The sequence below is a fragment of the Platichthys flesus genome, chromosome 11 (genome assembly GCF_949316205.1).
Source record: "Platichthys flesus chromosome 11, fPlaFle2.1, whole genome shotgun sequence".
Taxonomy (NCBI): domain Eukaryota; kingdom Metazoa; phylum Chordata; class Actinopteri; order Pleuronectiformes; family Pleuronectidae; genus Platichthys; species Platichthys flesus.
Window position 1 is genome coordinate 22,891,283 of NC_084955.1, and position 23,435 is coordinate 22,914,717.

Consider the following 23,435-nt stretch of genomic DNA (forward strand, 5'->3'; position numbering starts at 1 on the left):
TTTGAACGGAGAAAACGCAAATGAACCAAACCAGGGCTCAGTTTAATCCGGGCTGAGACCACCTCTTTTTAGTTCATCTCACCTGTTATTTTGTTTCAGAATATAAACTGAAGGTGTGAACCAACAAAGTCAGTTGTAAGAGTGACTTTCAACACAACACCAGCAACAGAACTCTCTAGAAGGACGAACTCCGTCCCTCAACCTCTTCTAATCTAGAAAATGCTCACCAGGAAAAACCATTTCCAGGATTTCCATATCATAGAAGTCCATTTGGAGAACACACAAACTTGGTTTGGCTAACTCCTTCATTTCGTTTGAGTTGATCAAGTTAGCTTTGACTTAACTTTATAAGTCTTTGCTGCACTGAGCTGACGTGGATTAAATTTAGGCTGCAGGAGCAGATCTTCAGCGCCCGTTAGACACGTGACTGGAATTATAAAAACATTTTTTTGTTACAATAAAGGGAAACTCGTGCATGAGCGGACCCAGAATATAAAAACCACAATGCAATATGTGTAAAGTGCCAACGTTCAACTCCCTCTATCAACTCCTGACAACCTCTCCTGAACGCCCCCCCCCCCCCGACACACACACACACACACTTTTCACATCAATCTCTTGCCCATCTGTTTCTCAGCTCCCCCCCCCCCCCCCCCCCCCACTGGTTCCAGCTTCTTCTCTTTTTTCCTGGATGTGGCCTCGTCATTTTTTAACCCTCCTGCAAATCTTTCATCTCCATCTCTGTGCCCCCCCCCCCCCCCCCTTTCCCTTCTGCATTCCACACTGTCACCCCCCCCCCCCCCCAGCCCCCCTTTCATCCTCAATGTTCCTGTGTCTGGGATTAAAAAGACAAACTTAATTATCTGTCATTTCCACCATTCACCTCTCTCCCATTCCCTCTCACTCCTCCATCTTCTCTCACACTCGGTCTATTTTTATTTCCAGATCCCTGTGATGTTTCCTCTGCCTCCCCAAATCTCAAGTCAAATGCATCTACCTGTTTCTCAGGCTGATTTCCCAGCTCTTTTTATATGTGCTCTTAACCTCCTTTAAACAAGGGTTCTAATCTCCCTGTCAAAATATTAAACTCATCCCGGGCGTAAATCACATCAAACAGATTTAGGCACACATGTATGGATTAGCACGTGGCTATTAATAACGACAAAATGAGCAATAAATCCAAAATGACTCCATCTGTTTGACTTGTGTGTTTGGTACTTTGGTGGTCGTCCATGAAAACCGTGGACGCTGTAGAACAAGCGGCCTCAAAATGTCCCGACGTTCATTTGCATTTGCTTGCATGACTCTTAACGTGACTTGTTCTGACCCTTTGAGCCAAAACAAAAAACTGGAACGGCACTCAGCAGAGCTCACATCTCCACCAAAGCCCATTAGTCCTCTTAAATCCAATCGAGCTGCAGTCAATTCCACAGACTCATGGATATCGCAGCCCTTATGTGCCTGCTTTTTGTTTTTGGGAATCAAGATCCACGAATTATTTCCCAGGAATATTCATTAAAAACTCACAATGTTGTCGAAACCCGTTGTTCTGAACTCTTGCTTACAAACAAACCAAAAGAAATTGAAAAGTAAATTTATGGAAAGTGCGGTCCGGATTTCCCTCGAGGCCGAGAGTGAACGGGACGGACTCGCGCTCAAGATGCAACTGAATCCAGATGAATGACGGGAACAGCTTGAGGCCATTCAGGCTGTGGCCAATAGCAAAGTTGTGTTTGCCTGTTATAGCCGTGCACTCGCCTTTTCTCACCAGCTCCCTCTCCACCGCTCTCTCGCTCTCGGTCTCCCACTCGCTTTCACTCACTCCCACAACTCTCTCTCCCGCTCTCCATCTCTCTGTGCCTCTCTCTCTCTCTCTCCATCGCACCCCCTCCCTCACATCTCTCCACTTACCTAATGTCTTTTAACTCCAGCTTCACCTTCATTTTCAGCAACGTCTCAAAATGTCACAAACATTTCTCTTCTCTGGGAAACTTAAAATGTCACAGATATACAAATGTGACTTGTGTGTATTTGGGTTTAAAAGGCTGAAGCGTTTCCCTGCATTTCCCTGCCTGTCGATTAACGTGAGAAAGAAAAAAGAAAAACATGAAAAACGTTACGGTAAAGACGTAAGAGCTGATAAAAAACAAAATGTGCACTTAGTTCAGGCCTCAGCTGTTTCTGTGAGGTCATGACGACCAGGTATGGAATACTTCAGAGTGTCCGGGCTGCTTTTGTGCTGTTGTCCGCCTACACTGAATAACACAGTGTGAGTTGTTGCATCATTCACAGCGCTTTGTATTTCTAACTTCCCCCTGAACAAAGTGGAAAATTACGTTCCAACAAAAGGAGGTAAGAACTTAATTCAGAAAAATCCATTTCCGAAAACAGTTTGGCACGTTGCAATTCACAAAAGCCGGGTGGGTAGAATTTCAGCCTCCCCCTGTCACCCTGTCGGCACTCGTGTTCTTTCCCATGACTCCCTAGTCCAACCGTCTTTTTTTATTTTTATCCCTCTCCCCGACTTTCAATCTCTCCTGCATTTGGCTCTAAACAGTTTGACAGGCCGCGCAGGAAACTCTCCAGGTTGCTCGGTGAGGCCTTTTTCTCGCCCGGGTGTGAATAAATAAACACTGAACAGGACGCTGGACATTTCTTTCTGCTGCTGCTTCATTCAGCTCGGCCGTCCTGCCTCTCCACCTGGCTGTGAGGCTGACTTCCAGCGTGCTGAGAGGAGCAAATAAAGAGGAATAAAGAGACTCTCTGTGTGTGCAAGTAAATCACATTCTTCTGCATAACGTTGTACTTTTAAATTCTTCTTCTGCATCTGTTTTATGTGCAGTATCAACCACAATGAGGGTGCAACTGCCTGAAGGCTCATTTACATTTACCACGGCTGTAACAACACCAGGACAGACAGGATATATATATATATATATATATATATATATATATATATATATATATAACCAATTTGTTATAAGGCTACTTATTTGTAAACGCCCCACAAAGTTCAGCCAAAGAGATGATCTGAGGCTCTCTCGAAAAGTTCAGGAATAAGGCAAACTGATATTGATGCTATCATGAATACTTCAATCTGCTTCCGTTCCCTGGAAAAATACCTGCAGGAACCTTGTGTGTGCATCTGTGTGTTTGCATACTGAGGTAAATTCTCATTAACACATCGAGAACACTCGCTGGCTATACAGCTTCTTTTGTGAGGCTCATTTCCGGGACTGGAGCCAATCCCCAGCTGATATAGGACATGAGGCTGGACCCTGAGGAAACCTTGAAATACCCTCATCACGGTAATATTTCATTATTCAGAATGCAGAGCTGCCAAATCTCTTAAACTGTCTGTGTGTGATTTGTTTTGCAACACACACACACAACAATTCTGAGTGTCTGACTGAAGTCCCTCGAGCAAGACAAAATGACATTTCCTGTTTCCTGACATCTGCAGACGCTACAGAGCAGAGACGCTACTACACAGCGACTGATAACATGTATTTTAATCCCACTGGTTTGATGTTCTTTCTAATCTCATGCATTGCAACGATACAAGGATAAAAAATGTAAGTTTATGTATATGATGACCACTCCTCACTCATGTGCCTTTGCCGGTTCATAACTTCTCTCCTTGGCTCTTTGGTCACGATGAAACTACCGATTGAATAATTTTTGCAAAAGAAAGTATTATCCAGTCGCTCCTGTGCCACCACAGTCCTGAGGAATAATCAGGTCGGCTCTAAGTGCACAACAAAGCATAAACTGTGCAGGGGCTGATGCAATGATAAAGCACCACTGTGACTTATTCCTTTAAAATAAAGCAGCACATTAAATCTTCTGTAATAAAACAGTAATAACACCGTTCAGATGGAATGACTTGTATGTTGATAAACTGCTGAATCTTGCCTGATGAGCAGCACCAGTGTTATTACTGGAAAAGTTCTGTGTCTGCAGCTCTGAATAATGTCGACTCCTTTATCAACAGAAGCTGGGAAACAAGACTGCCGACCTGCTGACCCAGAAGCAGAGTTCTTTTGGGGGTTTTGATTTATTGTCTGTTTTCTCCGACCAGTTTGCTCGTCCTCTTGTGATTGTTGTTGTGTCGGCTCCTCCCTCGCCACACTGAAGCTGCCTCAAAACTACAGAGAAATTTACAGTGTGTATCTTCAACTTTCTACTACGGGTAAAGCTGCATATCAATGAGATACTGATAATCAAGGACTGTTGTCAATCACAATAACACAATTGTAATCTGCTTTATACTCCTTTTAAGCTTCTTCTCCCACAATCCACATCTTCATATTTATTCTAATCTTGTTTTTGAGTTGTTAAATGTCTACTTTCCTTTAAAATACAAATTCCGTATTAGCGTTACCTTACATATAGTGATAAACCATGTCCTGTATTTGTACCCCATCTGTGTACTCACACCTTCACACCTTTTATTTTATTTTATTGTATGTGTAAGATGAGTTTCTGGTAATCATGTGTGACACTGCATATTTTCTGAACAGGACGTGAAGCTACACTGAGCTGGTGTGATGTCATCTGCAAGTCTTGCTCCTGGTGCCCTGACCCCAGAGTGTGTGTGTGTCTGTGTGTGTGTTATTGTTTCTCTCACGAGTGTCACCACGCCGATTGAAAGCGGGTCGAGCCGAGATCCCGTCCCTAAGAGATAAAGAACAATTATAGTCATTTGTCCTCAATCCAGAGATAGACGAGGAACTGTGTCATGGTTTTATTACCCTAAGGGTCGTCACTGAAAGTTCTCACTCATATCACACCTCAGCACCGTCTGACAAACAGCTGATGGGCAGACTGAGAAGCTGGGGGGGGGGGGGCACGAGATTAAAACCCAAAGCTAGTAGGACAAGTTCAGAGACTTTCACGAGAAAGAGACTGAGGTAGTCGAACTTTGAAGACGTAGGAGAAGAGAAACACCACAACTACCATGTGTCATTCCAGAAAAATGATTTAATCAACCATCTGCTATTTAAAGACAAACTAAAGTCTGTAGCGTTTACATTTTGTGCATCTCACGACTCATCCAAGTTGTGTCTTCCAAGGTCAGAGCGATAGATTTCTCTGCAGATAAAGGGATGACAGCCGTTACTATGATGGAGGACCCTTCCTCACCACAGCTCTGTAAGGCAGACGTTACAATGTTATTTTATTTATTGATTCAATTGGCCTATATCCATCCATCCATCCTTCATTCCATCAATCCATCCATTTTATGGCGCCTATCTGAAGCCCAGACTTCCCTCAGCCCTGCAACATGTCCCAGTTCCTCCTCAGGGATCCTGAGGTAGCTCTGCACAGCACAGCACATATTCTATGCAAGTAAAATTCATTCTAAAACTGAAAAGTGAAGATGGGTCATTCTGTGCCAACCCAAAAAAAGAATTTCATTGGTCTTGGTTCGCTGGAATTTGAGTAACCCCCAAGTCTAAATACCCTCTCAGAACATGACAAGGATTTTGTTTTGTGAAGAGCACCGAGGACCAGATTCACTAAATATTTGAGTCCTCATCTCAATCAAAATGAATCATGTTATTCATCAAACAAGTGCGACAGCCTGGATCCTCAGATTCAACCTGTTTACTGCTCATGTCTCGGCGACCGAATACAAACAGTGAGAACACGTAAATGTTGCCCTAACTTTAACCTAAATCACAAAACTTTAACCTAAACCTCAGTCTTACTCTAAAACAAGTTGAACAAACCTGAACCAGGGCCTTGTTACATCATGAAACTAATTATTTCTTGACAGGGATCTGTACAGTTTTGAAAAGTATGAACACTTGATGTCGACCTGCCAATCACGTCACATCATAAATTGTCATTCAATCTGGAGGACTTAAAGCTTGGACTTGATATAAAGATGGACGACATGACAAATCCATAAAAGTGAAGCCAAAGTGACTTCATTGCCACCTAGTGACTGGCTGTGGTATAGGTCATAAATCCTGCCTCCTCCATGTTCATTGATGGGTCATGGACCAAACTAAAAAGTACATATTAGATACATTTTTCTCAAAGATGGTTACTAGTAGTACTAGTAGCTAGAGTTGTGGCTATAAAGTGACCAAAGTGACTTTAACTCAACACAGATCAGGAGCCAACGTTTGGTAGAAAGGCAGATCTGGCCTTGAGAGCTTGGTATTCTTGTTTTGGCACAAATCAAAATGTTAAGACAATAAGTTTTGGCATGAACATTCACCTATCTGCAGGTACAGTCTAAAAATATATGGGTATCATCTTTCAGAGGCTGGTATCTGATGGGTCAGACCCTCCTTTTGGCAGTGATGAGCTGAAGACCATGGATCGTTCCACCTGGCCCTTTCCTCAGCTGAATGAGCAGCCAGTATTTCTTCACTGGCCGGATGCTTCAGATAAGAGCCGCACACTGTGTTCAGCATGTCCCTCATAAACAGATAAATAGTCGTGAATAAGAAGCTGAAAAATGACAGAATCAGCTCAACGGTGGAATGAAGATTGAATTGAATTATTAATTAACTGCAGATTAACCTGTTTGTTCATAGCAATAGGAAAATCAACTCAATTTGTATTAATATATACATGTAATTTAACATGTATTGGTTAAATTATCTACAAAATAATATCAAGCTCTATGTGGAATGTGGACAGAATGACTGAAGATGAGGTCCAGTGTAAACCAGGCCTGTTGTCAACCACAGAAAATGTTTGTTGACTGAATTTGTCGTTTAACGCCGTAAAGGAGGTTTTTCATTTTTATTTTTTGTCATTTTGTTTGTCTGCCTTTTCGCATGATTACACAAAAACGACTCAGTCCCTGCAAGCCAGGCTTTCCTCTGAGTTGAAAGAAGCTTGGGACTGAAAGAAGTCTGGCATTTGTCGTGAAACATGGTGTCAGGATGTTAAACCAGGTCTGACTGAGACCTCCGAGCAAACACTCATATGTTCAAAAGGACAAAACCTACCACGAGGCTCATCTCAATTAAAGACCTTTGTTTACATGGACTTGTTGCATCTTTCGCCCGACTAAGAGAGAAGTGACAGTTTCTTCATTCACATTTTTTTCCGATACTTACAAATACGGCAACAATCCAAGAGTCGCAACTTCAAAGTCCTCCCAGGGAACCGCATGTTTTCTGACATCTTAAAGGACCCTCCTGACTCCAGGCATCCTGTCTCTAAGTTTGTATTCTTGTTTGATGCTTGTGTTGTAGCCGCTACTGAGAAAATTAAACAGGACTGCGAAAGGGGAATTGTGCATTGAACTACCTGACGGTGCAAGAGTTTCACTCTATTAACAGCAGACATTGACAGAAACAGTTTAAAGTTGTCCACCGCCCTTCACTGTCCTAAATCCAGGCTGCACAGGATTCATCCGTATGTCTCACCATTGTGTGTCGGAGGACAAACTGTCTCTCACCTTCTGGTACTGTCTCTCTCTCACTGTGCTCTTAACATATTATTTGTTTTATTTGTGTTTTCCATGTTAATGCCAGAGTCAACCGTTGATTCTTTGACTTCAGGCCCCGAAAAAAAGCTTGAAAATAAGATATGAAAAGAAAACTACTCTGCTAATTTGATCAAAACTCTGTGGAAGGGTTGGTCCAAGAAGAAACTCATTGACTTTTGGTTTGGATTCAATTAAGCGAGCTGGATCCAGACATATTTAGGGGAAATTATATGAGTGATGGCAATGTGGTGCTTCGTGATTCGATTCAAGAGGGATCACATTGTGGCTCGTTGGTCCAGTGGGTGTGATTCTCCCTTATGGTACGAGAGGGTTCAAGTCCCGGACGAGCCCTTGAGTAGTTGGTTTAACTGTTTATTAAGACAATGCTCTTTCAAACTGAAGATGTTTTTAGATGATGAACCAATGTTGGTTGTTTGGCCGGTTCAATAAAATGCACATTTTTCTTCAACATGGTTTCAATTAGTTGAAGCGGATTCAGCAAAATGTTCAGTGAATATTAAAGAAGTTGGTTTGAACAAACTCCGACACTACATGTAGATTCAGACGTGCATCTCAATAACCTTTGCACTTTGTCCGCCTCATTTTACACTGTGGTTGTTAGGTTTTAATGCATAATACCCTTTTAGTGTTTTATCTTTGTTATTCTGCATTATTATTCTGGGTCTTATACAATATGTACTTGTGAACTGGTTTTTGTGGTTTGTTGCACAATGTACTGTCCTGCAGCTGCTGTAGCACTCAGGCCCAAGATAAATGTCCCCTTGGGGACAATAAAGTTGAATTGATTTGACATTATAAGTCAAGGATGTGGTCAATGACAGCGAGAGGTTTGTTCCCCTTTGTCAAGATCAACTATTGTCATTGAAACAATTTTGTAGGCCATTTTATAGTGTTCGTCCAAGATCTAAATGGAACCAGGAAGACTCTAATGATTTGTCAACAAACCGACCTAAATGGATTATTAAAGAGCTTATTACGGTATTCATGGAGGAACAATCCAGTGTTAGTAGCCCATCTATTCTCCTTGTGGATTTCCCGGTGGTGGTATAACGAGCCCCCGGGGGCACGTGGAGGCTCACAGGAGGCTGCAGGAGAGGTTAAGTACGTTACAGGATCCACAACAACAGGCTCCCATGTCTACAGAGACCTGTGGAACAACAGCGTCCTCTGAGACATTAACGCCGGCTTCCTTTGCAGAGTTCTAAGGTATTCATGACTACATGGCACGCCGTCGCCCAACTGTCACCGCCCATAAGACTTCAGCAGTGCACACGCTCGTGAACTCCATTAACTACGAGCCTGCAGACCCACTGGTGTATGAAACAAAAATATGTTTTCTCGCGTACGTCTGCCAGTGGGGATAAGGCGTTCACTCATTCTTCACAGCTCACTTTTCAGGAAGTACATCCCCCCTTTGTCATAGTTGAGGTAGATTTGCTGTAGCAGATGGAATTAATAAGGGATCACATGATTCATCTGGTGTGTGTGCGCTGTCCAGGAAGAGCAGGTGTTCCTGGGGGGTGGGGTTTTTTTTTACACCGAAACAAACACACACACACTTACACACACATTCGCAGGCACACAATCCCAAAAAATGAAATACGCAAGATACTCTGACATTTGCAAACACGGGAGTATTGAAACACACACACAAGTTTAACAATTACATGATTGGATAAAGAGCAGCAGTTCAGCTGAACACACTGTCGAGCGCACAACAAACAGTGGAGCTGGAGAGAGAAGGTCCTCTGCTGCCGCAGCCCTTTACATAAATGCTGTAATTCACATCCTTTTGTTTTTCAATTACAGTCCGAGGGAGTTTTGTGTCATTTGAGGGAAACGTTCACTGCGAAAAGACAGAGCGCCATGTTTGTTTCTTTCTGCACTCACAGGTCACTGGTGTCCGGTTGTAGGTTTTTAGTCTCTTTGTTTCAACCCAGAGAATTAGGGAAGGTCTTTACACATCTTTCTGTGTGTGTGAGTGTGTGAGTGTGTGTGTGTGTGTGTGTGTGTGTGTGTGTTTGTGTGTGTGTTTGTGTGGGTGGGTGTGTGTGGGTGTGTGTCATGTTGGTTCCAGGTTACAGCAGAGAAACCTTGTCAAGTAGCGCTGAGCACAAAATAAATGGTGGAAATCGGTATCATTTATCTCAAAATATATGTTGTTTAATAAATGTGTTATTCTAATTTGTACAAGTATAACGATACCACCCTGATCAAATATGAAAACATATCATTATAAACCAGAACGGCAGCTGACACGTCCACTAAGGCCCAACAGTCCTTTTATAAAACCATTATTTGAATTCATTGGATCCAGATCTTTATTTGCATCTGCACCGAATTGCACACACTCATAAACATCAGGCCCCTGAAGATTCCTTGTTTTTTCCATCAAGATCCATGAATCATTTTCCAAAAACAATAAATCCTCAATCCATCCAGTAGTTATTGTGTAATCTTGCTTACAGCTCATATTCTCCATGAGGGAACATGTTTGTGAAAATATTGGCCTTATTTCACTGAAAACCTGAAAAATGACTGTCCTGCTAAAACCATAATAGATATATATATATATATATATATATAGGATATAAATAGAGACCATGTGCGACTTGTGTGTTTACGTGGACACAAACACGTGTCACCCTGAACTCATTCACTCGTTTCCTGTCAGACACCACGACGTGACGCCTCCTCCTCCCGGAGAGAGCTCACCTCAGGCCTCTCCACCCGCTCCGCTCTGCCGCTAACATGACCGGACGTGCACCACCAAATGGAAGCGCGTCGCCCCTCCCCACAAACGAGACATGAAAGCAGCAGGCTTCTCGTGCGCAGCAGCCATTCCTGCCACATGCCATCAACTCACGTCTTCAACTCGGAATTCTTGGCAACTTAAGTGAACGTGCAACACCCTTGTGTCCCCGGAGGGGCCGAGAAGAAGTGCGGCCTGTCACTGAAGGTTCCTGTTGATTCAAATCCAAGAGTCTGCCAGGCAACGTCTCGGCGGATGCCACAAACGACTGAAGCTCTTCTGATCCTTAACAACAGCTATCGACAGGAGACGCAGAAGAACCTGGACGGGTCATCGAGGAAACCACCTGAGGAATCCTGCAGGTGCATCTCCACAGTGTCTGAATGTGTAACTGTATGATGGAGAAGCAGGAGGTAGAAGAACAGGTGAGTCATCTTTAGAAAACATTCCCAGGTTAAATAAAGCTCTTTAAAAATTCAGTTGAAAGAGATAAACGATGGAGCCAAACCCCAGCGTCAGGAGCTCCATCATACATATTCACTGTTTGGTCATTTCCTTCTTCCTTTGCATTATTACAGAAATCCACGAGCGGGCATGTGCTGGAGGACTGCTGCTGCATTTGTGTACGTGCACGCTCTGCATGTCTTTGGGGGACAGCTTGGCATTCATTTATGCAAGTCAGCGCTTCCTGTTTCCCTCCAGTATATCAACTCTCCTCTCTCCCTGTGAGTTTATCCACTGGGCGAGGTGATGACATCACTTGAAAGTTCACTTTGAAAACACACAGACCCCCTTCCTCGATTGAACCGGTAAGATACAGGAGACTTATGATCATATCAGATGTTGTCTCTGGTGATAGATCTTGCGAGGTGAAGGGACGGTGGCCCCGCAGACGAGATCAGACGGGCGGACGAGAGCCGGACTCGAACACTCGCAGGCCAAGAGCAATGCAGAACAAACCAGTGTTTCTTTCAATTGGGTGTCCGTCTGAATTATAAACATATCCACAGTTAACTTGGATTTTTATTTAAATTTCCTGAAGAGAAAGAGAAGCCGATGAAGAAGTGCCGGGAAACCTGTATTCTCTCCATTGCCCTGCAGAGGGCGACTCCACTGGTGGAAGAAAGAAGTCAGTTTCTATATCATTCGAAAATGACTCGACTTTGATTTACAACGTCAGGAAACATTTTTCTTAGGAGTTAATGGTTTCAATCTCCAGTTTCAGGTCTCCTCCCAGTACGGTAACTGCTGGTTTCAAATAAACCAAGATGGCGTTGGACCAAAAGCCAAATTCAAGGCTTGAAAACAGCAGCTCACAAACCGAAGGGGAGGGGGGGGGGGGGGGCATCACGCTGGGTTGGAACTGCATTTAAAATGTGACATATTTGAAATCGAGCCTTGCGTGTAAAAAACGGGTAATATGTCAAACCTCACATGAGACTGTAGCCGTGTGAAGTCAGGTGTAAAATGTAGACTGAACAATATTCAAGCAAACCAGTATTTCATTTGGAAACCACTACCATTAACCATCTACAGCTTATTCCCAGAAAGAAACCGAGCTATCAAGCCGCTGTCGTGTTCCATGTTCCGTCACATGTTCGTTTTCCGTCCCTGTTCATGTGTGACATGAAGCCGTGCTGCGTGACCTGCTGGGGGTCGCGGCCTGGTGGGAACCACTTGGACTGAAGCATCTGCAAGGAAACCTCTCACCCATCAGTCACGGCAGCGTCTGGTGGAACCGAGAGCAGCCGAGAGGATGACCGGGATGTGGTTTTGAACGACAACTGCGAGTGTGAATGCTGTGAGGGGGAAGAAGTGAGGGGCAGGAGGGGACGGATCTAAGAACAGCGTCTCAGCACAGTTTAACAGGAGGGACACTGGGTCAAGAAAAACACGAGGCTGACAAAATGTCATGTGCTCTTCACATGGACGGGAGTTGTTTCCGTGTAAATAAGAAATTAAAAGTTTGGCTTTAGCATCCTGCAAGCTCTTCTCATCACCATCCACTCACTCCTGTTTGACAGCGCCGTTAAATCAAAGACAAAAGTCTGGTACTCCCGTGCCACCACATTCCAGGTACTAGATCAGGCAAACAGAAGCTGCATCCAACATCCACTTCTCCTTGTGATAATTAATACCCTCAGATCGCAGCCGGCGTGTGATCTGATACAGTAGAGAAATACTCCACCACTCGTGTGTGGGACTGTGTGAGAAGGAGGCTAAATTTACCATCAGCTGTTGAGTGAGCCTGCTAACCTTTATGAGGTCCTTTGAGTGGAGGTACAAAAAAAAATGCGCTGCACACGTAGTACGCACAATGACATGAATACACAAATGCAAAGGCACACACAGACACACACACAGGCATTCACACAAAAAATAAATTAGTCTTATTAGTAATATGTCTGGTTGTGAAACCTTTCAAACGGTAAGAGAGCACTTTGAAATGTGGGGTCTGAACGCAGCCCGGCAGAGGAAGACTCTCCTTCCTCATTCAGAAACCCAGCAAATGAGGTCTGATCTGCACATTTACAACCGGATTAATTGTGAAAATAAATAATACTCTATTTTATTCCAACTACTGCGTGCACGCTACTAGCTGTCAATCACACAGTGTCCACACCCCCACTGCTTATTGGTGCTTTATCGTCTATTTGACTCTAAATGGAGAGTTGAAGAAGACTTGAAACTACAGATTGAGACTAAAACACCTCAGGAAAAGTAGAGTCATCTTCTCTTGGTCAAATGAAACAGGTTCCAGGCTCGTCCACATTGGCTTCAGTTTCCTGACCCCCAGTCTAAATACATTTTTAGTCTATATTCATAAATAGACTAAAAATGTCTATCTCGGAATATATCTCTGATATATTCCGTGTCGAATAAAATGATAGAATAATAAAAGGTCTGCGGCTTCCACAGCGGCTGTGATGCACAGACTCCGCCCTCCTCCCACCCAAACACTTTTCACTTGTGAGATATCTAAATTTAAATTGGATTTAAATTTGGATTTAAACCTGATGCTGAAGCAACTGGCATCTATAAACCCACCATTTATAACGAAGCAGTGGAGTAAACCAAGTTTCCTCACGATTCTGTTCATCGTTCTCAATGATTCATGGTTCACTATTCAGAAGGGTAAAGGGAATGTTTAAGTGATGAACTAATTTCTCTAAGCTCTGATGTCAATCACAAGAATCTCAAATTGTTAACGTGTAAAATATTCACTTTCTCTGTTTGTTATTTTTGATGCAAAGAAAAGTCGTGGATCGTTCACTCATTCAGTTTCCGTGCCCACCTAATCCTTTTTCTGGCTCACCTGGGGCTACAGCCTATCCCAGCATGCACCGGGGCGGATGGCAGGACACTTGGCAGGTCGCCCGAGCATCACAGGTTGAACTCAGACATCCACTCACGCTCACACTCACATACCTACGGGCAATTTAGAGTCTCCACTCTGCCCGACTCGCACATCTTTTCAATGTGGGATGGAACCAGAGAGAAACCCACACATACCTGCGAACTCGGCACAGGAAGAGCCAGGGATCAAACCTGGCTCTTCTTTGCTGTGAGGCGATAGAAAAAACCACTAAACTGTGCTGGTTACTTTCATGACATTAGGTTTGTAGAATACAGATTTGGGCACGAGTACGATTTTATAACCAATTCAATATATGGACACGTTGGCTCAGTTTAAACAAAGCAAACAAATCTTAGGTTTTGACTCATCATTCAAATTAATTGTGGATTAGTCTTCAGATGGTGGTCTTGACTAAATGATCAGTCGTAAGTTCAGAAAACATGTTCATCACAATTTCTCCCAGACCCCAGAGGAAACATCTTGAAAAATGTCTGGTTCTGTCGGGCCGACGCCGGAAAGATATTCATTATAAAAACTGAGAAAAGCAGCGAGTCAGCAGCTTCAGGCGCTGAGCTGTGACTGGCCGAGCTCTCGCCCTCACACAGTCACAGCTTCGCATAAAGCCACCGAGCGATTGTGACGCTCCGACCAGCACATGCTCTTCATCTTTACTGAAGATCATGAGTAATATTTGGAAATAGCTGAAGAAGGATTTTCTTTTTCGGGTCAACTAATTTAATAATTTGACTAATTGTGTCAGAGGTAAACACTGCTTATGTCAAAGAGTTTATAGAGATGGATGAGATTGAGATCATATCCCAACTCATCCATGTCAGTGGATGAGACATGGGTCAAAATAAAAAGTCGAGGAAGAGGAGGAAGAGGAGGAAGAGGAGAAAGAGGAGGACCTAGCTGCACACACAACAGTGACATTTCCCTGAAAATGGCAATCCTTTTATTTGCAGGTTCTCGCTTACAGCTTTGTCATGGAAATGAATTATTATTGAGGAAAAAATTCAAATATTCATTGATTATTTCCCTGCACAAAAGACTGCAGTCCTTTTATTGAAGGGCTCCTCAAAGTCTGTGTATTTAATTATGGAAAGTTGAAGTGTTTAAGGCAGGGAGCGACCGTGTGGAGAAGAGTCGACGGCTCACTTGCACGATCACCAACATCCGCACTGTTAAGTGAAGGTCAGAGGTTTCTCATTCGTTTCAGAGCTGAGGTCAGCTGAGCCACGACAATAACGTCCGTGACCTGATGTGACCGCGCCTCTCCACTGAACTGAAGGAGACGGCAGCATCGAACACAGGCAAAACACACAAATACACAAAGTAAAAGGCAAATAAATGCATACAAAACACACACACACACACATTCATAAGAGGTAAATATAGAAATATGGCTGAAATGAATGGCTCTACAGGTGCCTGATTACACAGCCCAGCAGTGCAGTGTATTGTTGAGTGTAGAGTGCTGCTGAATACCAGGCTGAGCAGAACACTGAATTCCTCTTTCAGAGACCGATAGCCTGACACTGATGTTTAATCCAGCTTCAGGCTTCAGTGCAGAGAAAGAGTGTGTGTGTGTGTGTGTGTGTGTGTGTGAGTGTGTGTGTGTTTTTTCCCCCTGCTAATTTCAGAGGTCATTATTTTACAGCCAGTGTTAGTGGCCCTCATTTTACTGGCCCCTCAAGGTGCTTCGGGGAGAATATTAAAAGCTACTTGAAATGTACCACTTTGAGTGTGCACGTCAAAAGGAAATGATTAAATCCCCCTCGTGTACATAGTAGATATTTTAATTATGCACAACATTATCTAACGTGGAATATTATTTATGTGCACATGAAAAAATATGAGTTGCCTATAAGGAGGTGAAAAGTAGAGACTTGTGAAATCATCTCAGGCGAAAGAGGGGAAATGCGGCTGTGGATAATCCCAAAAAGTTCAGTTTCTCATAATTAACTGGACGAGGCATCTGCGTGTGTGATGTAAAGCAAATGCTCTCAGACACAGAATGGAATAAAATCCCCTCGCGCCACAGGTTCATCTTTTCCTATCCGGTGGTCAACCCCCCCGTGATTCATACCACTGACATATGTACAGTAACTTCTCGCAGTCCCGAGGGCATCTGGCTGAAACCTCACCGTTCTGAATCACGGGCCGTGCATGGGATCGCATGACATCATTCCTGCAAACGTTGTGTGAGCCAACCACATCCGGAGGGAGATCATTATCCCGGTTCGGCAGCCCCCCGATTGGCTCGGGAGAGAGGAGGCAGCTCCTCCTGACCTTTCTGCTGTGAGCGAATCCTGACGAGATCAATCAAAAGCCAAGACATTCTCTCTCTCCCTCTCTCTCTCCCTCTCTCCCTCTCTCCCTCAGCTCAGGCCCATTGAGTCATTCCACTCAGGCTTTGCAGCAGAATTGAATTACCCACCCACCCAAAGTGTGGCCCGAGCTCAGAAAGCCGCTCCTCCCAGCAACTCAGTTCCGACGGCCCCCATGTAGATTCCCCCAGTATCAGTAAAGCACTAAAGACTCAGAGAGGATAAGGGCCCGGCCATTCTTTACTAAAGCTAGTGTCGTGTTTGGCTACAGATAGAGAAGGAAAAGAGGAAAAGAGGAAAAGAGGATCAGCTGAGGACTGAACTCAAGTCTATTGACACCGAATAAAAAGACAGAGAATGACGACCGTTCAGGATTCATTGATTCTCTGCTAAAAATAAACAGTTTATAGCCCCAAAAAATAAGAAATTACTTTATATCATTATAACGTCAGGCCGACCTCACACTATATACAGTTAACACACTAGAGGCCCCAGAAGGTGATCGACCATCCATCTCCCATAACGTGTCACATCAGGTCCAGATCTCAGCCGGGACATCAGCACTTCTCATTCCTTAGATAAACTTACTTTTTAGCCACGTGTTCGCCAAATTCAAATTTGTGTTTCGACTTGCAGATTTGTATTCTGCAAAAAACAAACATCACACACCACATATGAGGATCTGAACCAACAGCATCTCATGCACCTGTCGCCTGAATCTCTGCACGACCGCCGCATCAAACGGAGGCAGGACACATGAGGAAGCCGTGCAGGTAGTTAAAAGCTAGTATATCTCCGGGCCTTCACAGTCCCCGCGGCACAGAGAAAATGAATGTTGCCCAAGTCGGCTATTGATTGACCCCCAAGGCATCAAAGACCTTCAAGTGCCAGGTAATACATGTTTAATCACGCTTTAATAAGACGCTGCCACCCTCTGTGCTTATTCATGGGATCCTCTCACAGACTGATGAATATGCAAAATATTATACATACATTCAAGTGAGCGCCCGCTGAACTCTGCTTGACTTTCCCTGTGCAGGCCGGAGCGAAGACTAGAGTGATATTTCCTCAACGCCTTGACATCGCTGCATGGATTCTACCAGCCGGCTCTGTGGCGGCAGGAAGAAGCTGGACGCAGCGTCTGGTTTGACATTTAGAAACGCTGACTTCCCACATCTAGAGGGGATTTGGCCAGCGAATGTGAAAAAGTCCCTGAACTTGGACGGGGGGCCCCTTTGATTCGCGGTACATCAGATCACTAGAGATCTGTCAACCCCAGCGGAGAAGCTCTACGGGCAGGAGCATTCCACCCCTCCACGGGCGATTGAAAGCAAATCACTTCTCCCAGATGCTCATCACTGGTTCGACGCCGCCGCTAATTCCACACAACACTTGGAAAAAGCTGCAGCTAAAGCGTCTCCAGCACACTCAGCCCCACCGCCCGCCGGAGAATGAATGGGCTCCCGCTTCTGACAGATCATCTAGTGCACGGGGCGAGATGGAGCTCGCGGTACAGTAATAGCCTAACAGATGATGGGTCTTGGCACAGCCCGAGCAGTGGAGGGGTGTAAGACAGTCCCTTATGTCACATGGGAGAAAGAGAGGGAAGGAGAAGGAGGGAAAAGAGGAGTGCTGCAGTGCATTGGTGCCGTGCTGTCTCTTTAACCGTGGCCATGCTTGACAGGAGCTGCTGTATCAAACTACTGTAAAATCGACGAGGACAAGGGGAGCTCAGTAGCTGGCTGCTGGTGGTGTCCATCTGCTCTCGGGATGCAGCCATGGTGGAAGGAGAGAGAGGAGACGGTGAGGGGATAGAGCGAGAGAGTGTGTGTGTGTGTGTGTGGGTGGGTGGTTCAGCGTGAGGGGGGTCGACCACAGTACAGGAGAGAGAGAGGAGAAGAAGAAGAAGAAGAAGAAGAGGGAGGCAGAGATAGAATGAAAGGAGGTGTGAGTATAAGAGAGTGGATGAGGGAGGAAGAAGATTCAGTGAAAATAGGAAGGCCCAACTCTGCTGCTGCTGCTGCTGCTGCCTCCCACTGCCTCCTCATGTGAGCCGCTGCTTGGCATGACTGCAAATGGCTCGACTGGTACATTAGCTCAACTCACTCGTCGATGTGGGTTTTCCAATACATCTGCAAGATCGTTCAAGTCGCCCCCCCCCCCCCCCCGCCCCATTTACCCTGTCCCTCCCTGTTCACATGCACCGGGATCTCATCACAAATCAATGTCACACTAATATCAGCTGTCTTACCGCATATTTCATCTCGACGTGTTGAGTCACTGTGCAGCAATAAAAATATCTCCCAGTGTTACATAACCGCCTCGAGTAACCATGGAGCTTCTAACGTATAGGTAAGACGGGGGGGGGGGTATTAGAGGACTGGTGCTGCAAGCAAAATGCTATTTTCACCATGTGTTGGATTTGGGTTGAAGATCCAGAGATCGTCAGTTAACTCGGAAAAAGATCCAAACTCAACGTTTCCATGATTAATTACTCGTATAAATATTTGTCGATAGATTCCCCGTACAGCGACTAATGAAGACAAAGTATACAAATACTAGGGATTTGATTATTTCGACTTTTGTTTAATTGATTTTACTCGATTCACAGAAAATGGCCATCCCAGTTTTCCAAATCCGTCTTCAAATGTCCGACAAAGCCTCAACAACCGAATCACTGAGTTTACTATCTTGACTCTGGAAACCTGAGGTATACTGATAAGTCGATGAACAAAATTGGTGCCAATTCTTTTTCTGTCAATAAAACAAATCAACTTTAATGTTGCATTATGCATCTATGACGTGTGTCTAATATTCCAATGTGTGGTTATGATGTGTGTTGTATATTTATGGTATTTCGCCGTTATCTGCAAAATGTCTCTGAGGATCGTTGCTATACAAGTAAAATGATTATTATTCATGATATAAAGAAGACGCAGCGATGGAAATAAAAAATAAACAAGTTCGCAGGTTTTGTTCGAATTGACTATCGTCAAGTTAGAACTGTAAAAACCCCGTATGTTCACATATTGATACGCTTTGCAAAGCAGCTCAGAGCTAAACCCCCGGCAGTTGAACCAAATTGGATAAAACTAAACGCCGCTTAGCTCCGGAAACAATGTCTAAAATGAAACACCACTGTGCGATCACAGAGAAAAAGAGAACTCAGTGCCATCGCTGGCAGGTTTTGAAGGTGCAGCACTGCTCTCACAATTTCCTGGCAATGACTAGGAGAGTGGGTTTTTGCACACATACTCACACACATGCACATGCACATACACACACATGCACGCATGCACACACATACACACATTGCAAGAGAATCTCACCAACATTATGCAACCAACTTCTATAGCTGCACTTGCACAAGAGGGCATTTTGGCCATTATCTGCTTCGCTCGGCGGGAATAAAGAAGCGGAGTGAAAAGGAGCCGAACGGGCTGACACAGTTAAATCTGGTCTCTCTTTTCATGTGCGGCTCAGACGATGACTCCAGGGTCACGGTGAAGTCCCCCCCCCCCCCCCCCCCCCCCTCCATCAGGTCAACACTAGTCTCCATTTTGGAAGCACAAACATTGTTCTACAGGGGGGCTACAGGTCTGTGAGCTGGTATTCACACATCCACTCCCCCCCCCCCCCCCCCCTCACAGTCACATGCAGCACACCTCCACTCTCTCCTGAACCCACACACTCACACACACACACTCACACACACACACTCTCATCCACTCACACACATCCTCCTCCTCGATAGCAGGTACTCACACGAACCACGACAACCACCCCGGTCCTTCTCTGGCGACTCCAAACTTTGGGCTTCACATCTCACTCACAGTCCGACTCTGGCCCATCACGTTTTCAGGAATTTGCTTCTGGTGGTGGGGGTTTTTGTGTGAGTGTATGTGTGTGTGTGTGTGTGTGTGCGCCTGAATGTGATGTGAGGCAGCTCACTGCAGCACGCCTGCTCACATATAGCATTAGTCACAGTTGCAGTGCAATGATACCGAGGGGGAATCTGCCTTTACTGTACACTGAAGAGCCTTTCACCCACACACTCGAGCACGGGGCAATAAAAGACCTGCAAGAATGAAGGAGAGCATCTCGTTTTATTTTCATTCTACATTTTTATAGTGGGCCAAAGTTTCTGCCACACAGGAAGCAGGGGAGGTTATTCATAAAAAAACATATTCCAGGAATTATTTTCATGAATAGCATAGAGGATTCAAATCAAGGCATTAAACTGCTCTGGTGTCTGTATAAGAATATTATTAGAGATTATAATAAACCTTGTTAGTGTGATCAAGGCAGTGAACTCCACAGTGGACGGACAGAATATTATCTCCGGGCTATAAACTCCCACGGTTCTATCACACCAGAGGAATAAGGGAATATTGGAGCAGTCAAACGGAGGAATGCACTGAGTGGAGCGTGACACCATAGCACACATGCAAACCTTTTTACAATACTACAATATCCGCATGCACAGGTCTGCACGGACACACGTTGCGCCGGATCCCTGTGTGTGTGTGTGTGTGTGTGCGTGCGTGCATGTGTGGGCATCTATCTAAAAGGCACTCCAGGCTATTTCCATGCACCTGTCGGCTATGGTGCGTTTGGATGCTGCATATGATAGTGCCAGAGAGAGAGAGCGAAAGAGAAAGAGAGAGAGAGAGAGGTAGAGAGAGGATGGTGAGGAACAGGGAGGAGGACAGAAGAAGAGAGATGCAGTGGATGACAGAAATATAATTATATATCTATCAAATGAATCTGCTGTCTTACCTTGAAAGGGAACATAGGACATGTTCCAACGGCATTGAACGTGGGCTGTGCGTCTCGGCGGGCTCTCGGTGCTCAGAAGTAACGGACAAGCAATTCAGGAATACATCTGAAATAAATACAAATATAAAAAATAAAAAAAAAACACGCGGTTTAGTGGAGTCGCAGCCGCAGGAGAGGCCAATATTCCGCTGTTATAGAATCTGGCTTCATCATCATCATCATCATCCTCCTCATCCTCCTCATCATCACCATAATCCACCACCGCTCCTCAAAGCGCCCGGTTCCCGGTGCACGGGCAAAAAAACACAGGATGCAGAAATGTGTGTGTGTGTGAGTGCGTGCGGGCGTGCGTGTGTGTGCATGTGCGAGCGTGTTTCTTTGCACGCTGCTGTTTGAGGTGTGAGGCTGAAGCAAGAGTGTGTGTGTGTGTGTGAGAGAGAGAGAGAGAGAGAGAGAGAGAGAGGGGGGGGGGGGGGGGGGTGGGAGGACCGGTCACGCGCCTGTGAGCGTGCGTGCGTGTGTAGGCGCGCACGTTTGCCAATATCTATAACCTATCTTTAGTTTGAGTCCACATTCTGTGCTTGCCTGTTGAAAAATATATTTTAATAAATATGCTTCAGGCTGTGTGTGTGTGTGTGTGTGTGTGTGTGTGTGTGTGTGTGTGTGTGTGTGTGTGTGTGTGTGTCATGCCAAGGCCGGATTAAGCGCCAATAGGGGTTCAGGGCAAAGAAGATTCCTGATGCCCCCCCCCCCCCCCCCCCCCCCCCAGATGGGAGGATCATAAACCTCGACCAAGCGCAATCGTCAGCATTTTCCCAGGCACCAGCCAATCGTGGTCCTTCTCTGAAATGATTAGCCTATTAATCAATTAGTAATTTAAACAAAATCATTACATTTTATCATAATTCACAAATGCTTATAAAGTGCCTGGCAGCATGTGAATATTGTATATATATATTAATATATTTAGAGTTTTTTCACTTTTCTATAGAAGCAACTCAGCGTCCTCATGTTGATGAGCACTGGTCAGACAAAAAAAAAACATCAGATAATAAAAAGACCATTTCTCACATTATTCTGTTCTTCTCTGAACAATGAACTGGTGATGAGGATAATTGCTGGTTGCTGCCTCCAGTGCTCCTTTGATGGAATATCACAAATACCTCGCCCAAGGTTCTCTGTACGTTAATTACTCGACACAGAGAAAAGAAATGGAAGAAATTTGATAAAAAACCAAACTTCGGAAAAAAATGAGATCAACATCAAGCAGTGAAGGACTAAAAACTAGAATCTGACCAAGTCAGCGGAGCCACAAGCAGGACGACATGTCGTTCACTCCAATAAGGACGTTTATTACATAAAAACTACAGAATAGATTTCCACTAAAGTTGGTGGAAGGATGGGACATGAGACCGAATCAATAATTTGGGGACGGATCTGGACAAACAGGAATTCTTTTACTTTTTCCTGAATGCATATTCCTCAATTTCCCAGGAGTGTCAGGCTTTTTTAGTAATTCAACTTATCACTTATTACTATCACCATTATTATTGATGTCCTTCTGTATTTCAACCATTTGTCTTCTAGTTGTGCAGCATGTTGTGTTTTGTTTTGAAAATGGCTTTATCAATAAAGTTATTATAAAATAAATGTGTGTTAAATTCGTCGGACACATTGTGCTGTCCAGTTAACGTCTGTGGATGTGTTATAACATAAGAATTTGTGAATGTAGTGTAATATGTTGTTTTGAAGTGATTTTGCTATCCTTAGCTAGCTGGCTAACATAAACTCTGTTCCTGAGCAACTGGAACGCCATCAAGTCCGACTATTTAGCTGTGACATCATTCCGAGTGCCGAGCTCCGAGATCTAATGGAACGCAACATAAATACAAATAAAAGCTATTTTAAATGTATTTAATAAAACAACCAATAGGATGTTTAGAGACTAATTGTCTAAATGAGCCCATTAAGAACCATAATAACAAATAGAATTGTGAGTCTGTGACAGTAAATTATATTTAAACAACTACAGGTGAGTCTTACAAGTTTCCATTAATGTGTCTTTTACAACCTGCACATTTTCTTTTAAATTGGATTCTACTCCATTACTGCTCCTCTCATCCAGTGTACGTAAAAAAAGAAATGAAATTCCTGATTTCAGCACATAACCAAACACAGGAAGTGCATCAAGAATGGAAGCTGTGGAGCCAAAATGGCTGCCGTAGCTGGCGTCATTTGCATCCGGAGGACATTGGAAAAGTTGAGTCATAATAAAAATATGAACCGAACATTATTAACAAATCTGGTAAAACTAGAGAGGTAAATACAAGCTAGGAAAAAACCTTAAACTGTTAACACACACGTCTACATCCAAAGGAAACACTTTGTTCCACCTTTCTGTGGTCAGTTGTGTGTACTCATAGCACAAGCTGTCAATTCCAGGAAGTGGTTTTCTTAGTTTTACTGTGTTGCGGTTATTTGCTTGTTTTCTGAAGTTGTCATTTGTTGAACTCTCGGGGCCACGATGCAACAACTGACTTTCATTCTTCCTCACTCACAAACATCATGTTCATTTTGTCAGAGGTACAGATTCTAACTTGTGTGTCACACGGGTTGCCTCCTCTCAGCTCCTACACGGTAGGAACTGTGCAGTAACGCTCTTGTTTCCCAGCATCTGAGGGACCGTGAAGGAGGTGACACACACGGAGCCGCACCTGTCTGTGGTTGAAACGAGGG

At 44.2% G+C, this 23,435-nt stretch overlaps 1 protein-coding gene across 3 annotated transcripts in view; it reads right to left on the bottom strand.

Annotated features, from left to right (window-relative positions):
- syngap1b (synaptic Ras GTPase activating protein 1b) overlaps positions 1-21,046 on the bottom strand; it is a 118,567-nt gene extending 97,521 nt beyond the window's left edge. For all 3 annotated transcript variants that reach the window (XM_062399349.1, XM_062399347.1, XM_062399348.1), the window contains exon 1: positions 20,700-21,046. In XM_062399349.1, the coding sequence (XP_062255333.1) occupies positions 20,700-20,721 (22 nt within the window). In that variant the 5' untranslated portion in view covers positions 20,722-21,046. The remainder of the gene's footprint in view (positions 1-20,699) is intronic.
- Positions 21,047-23,435: the final 2,389 nt, after the last annotated feature.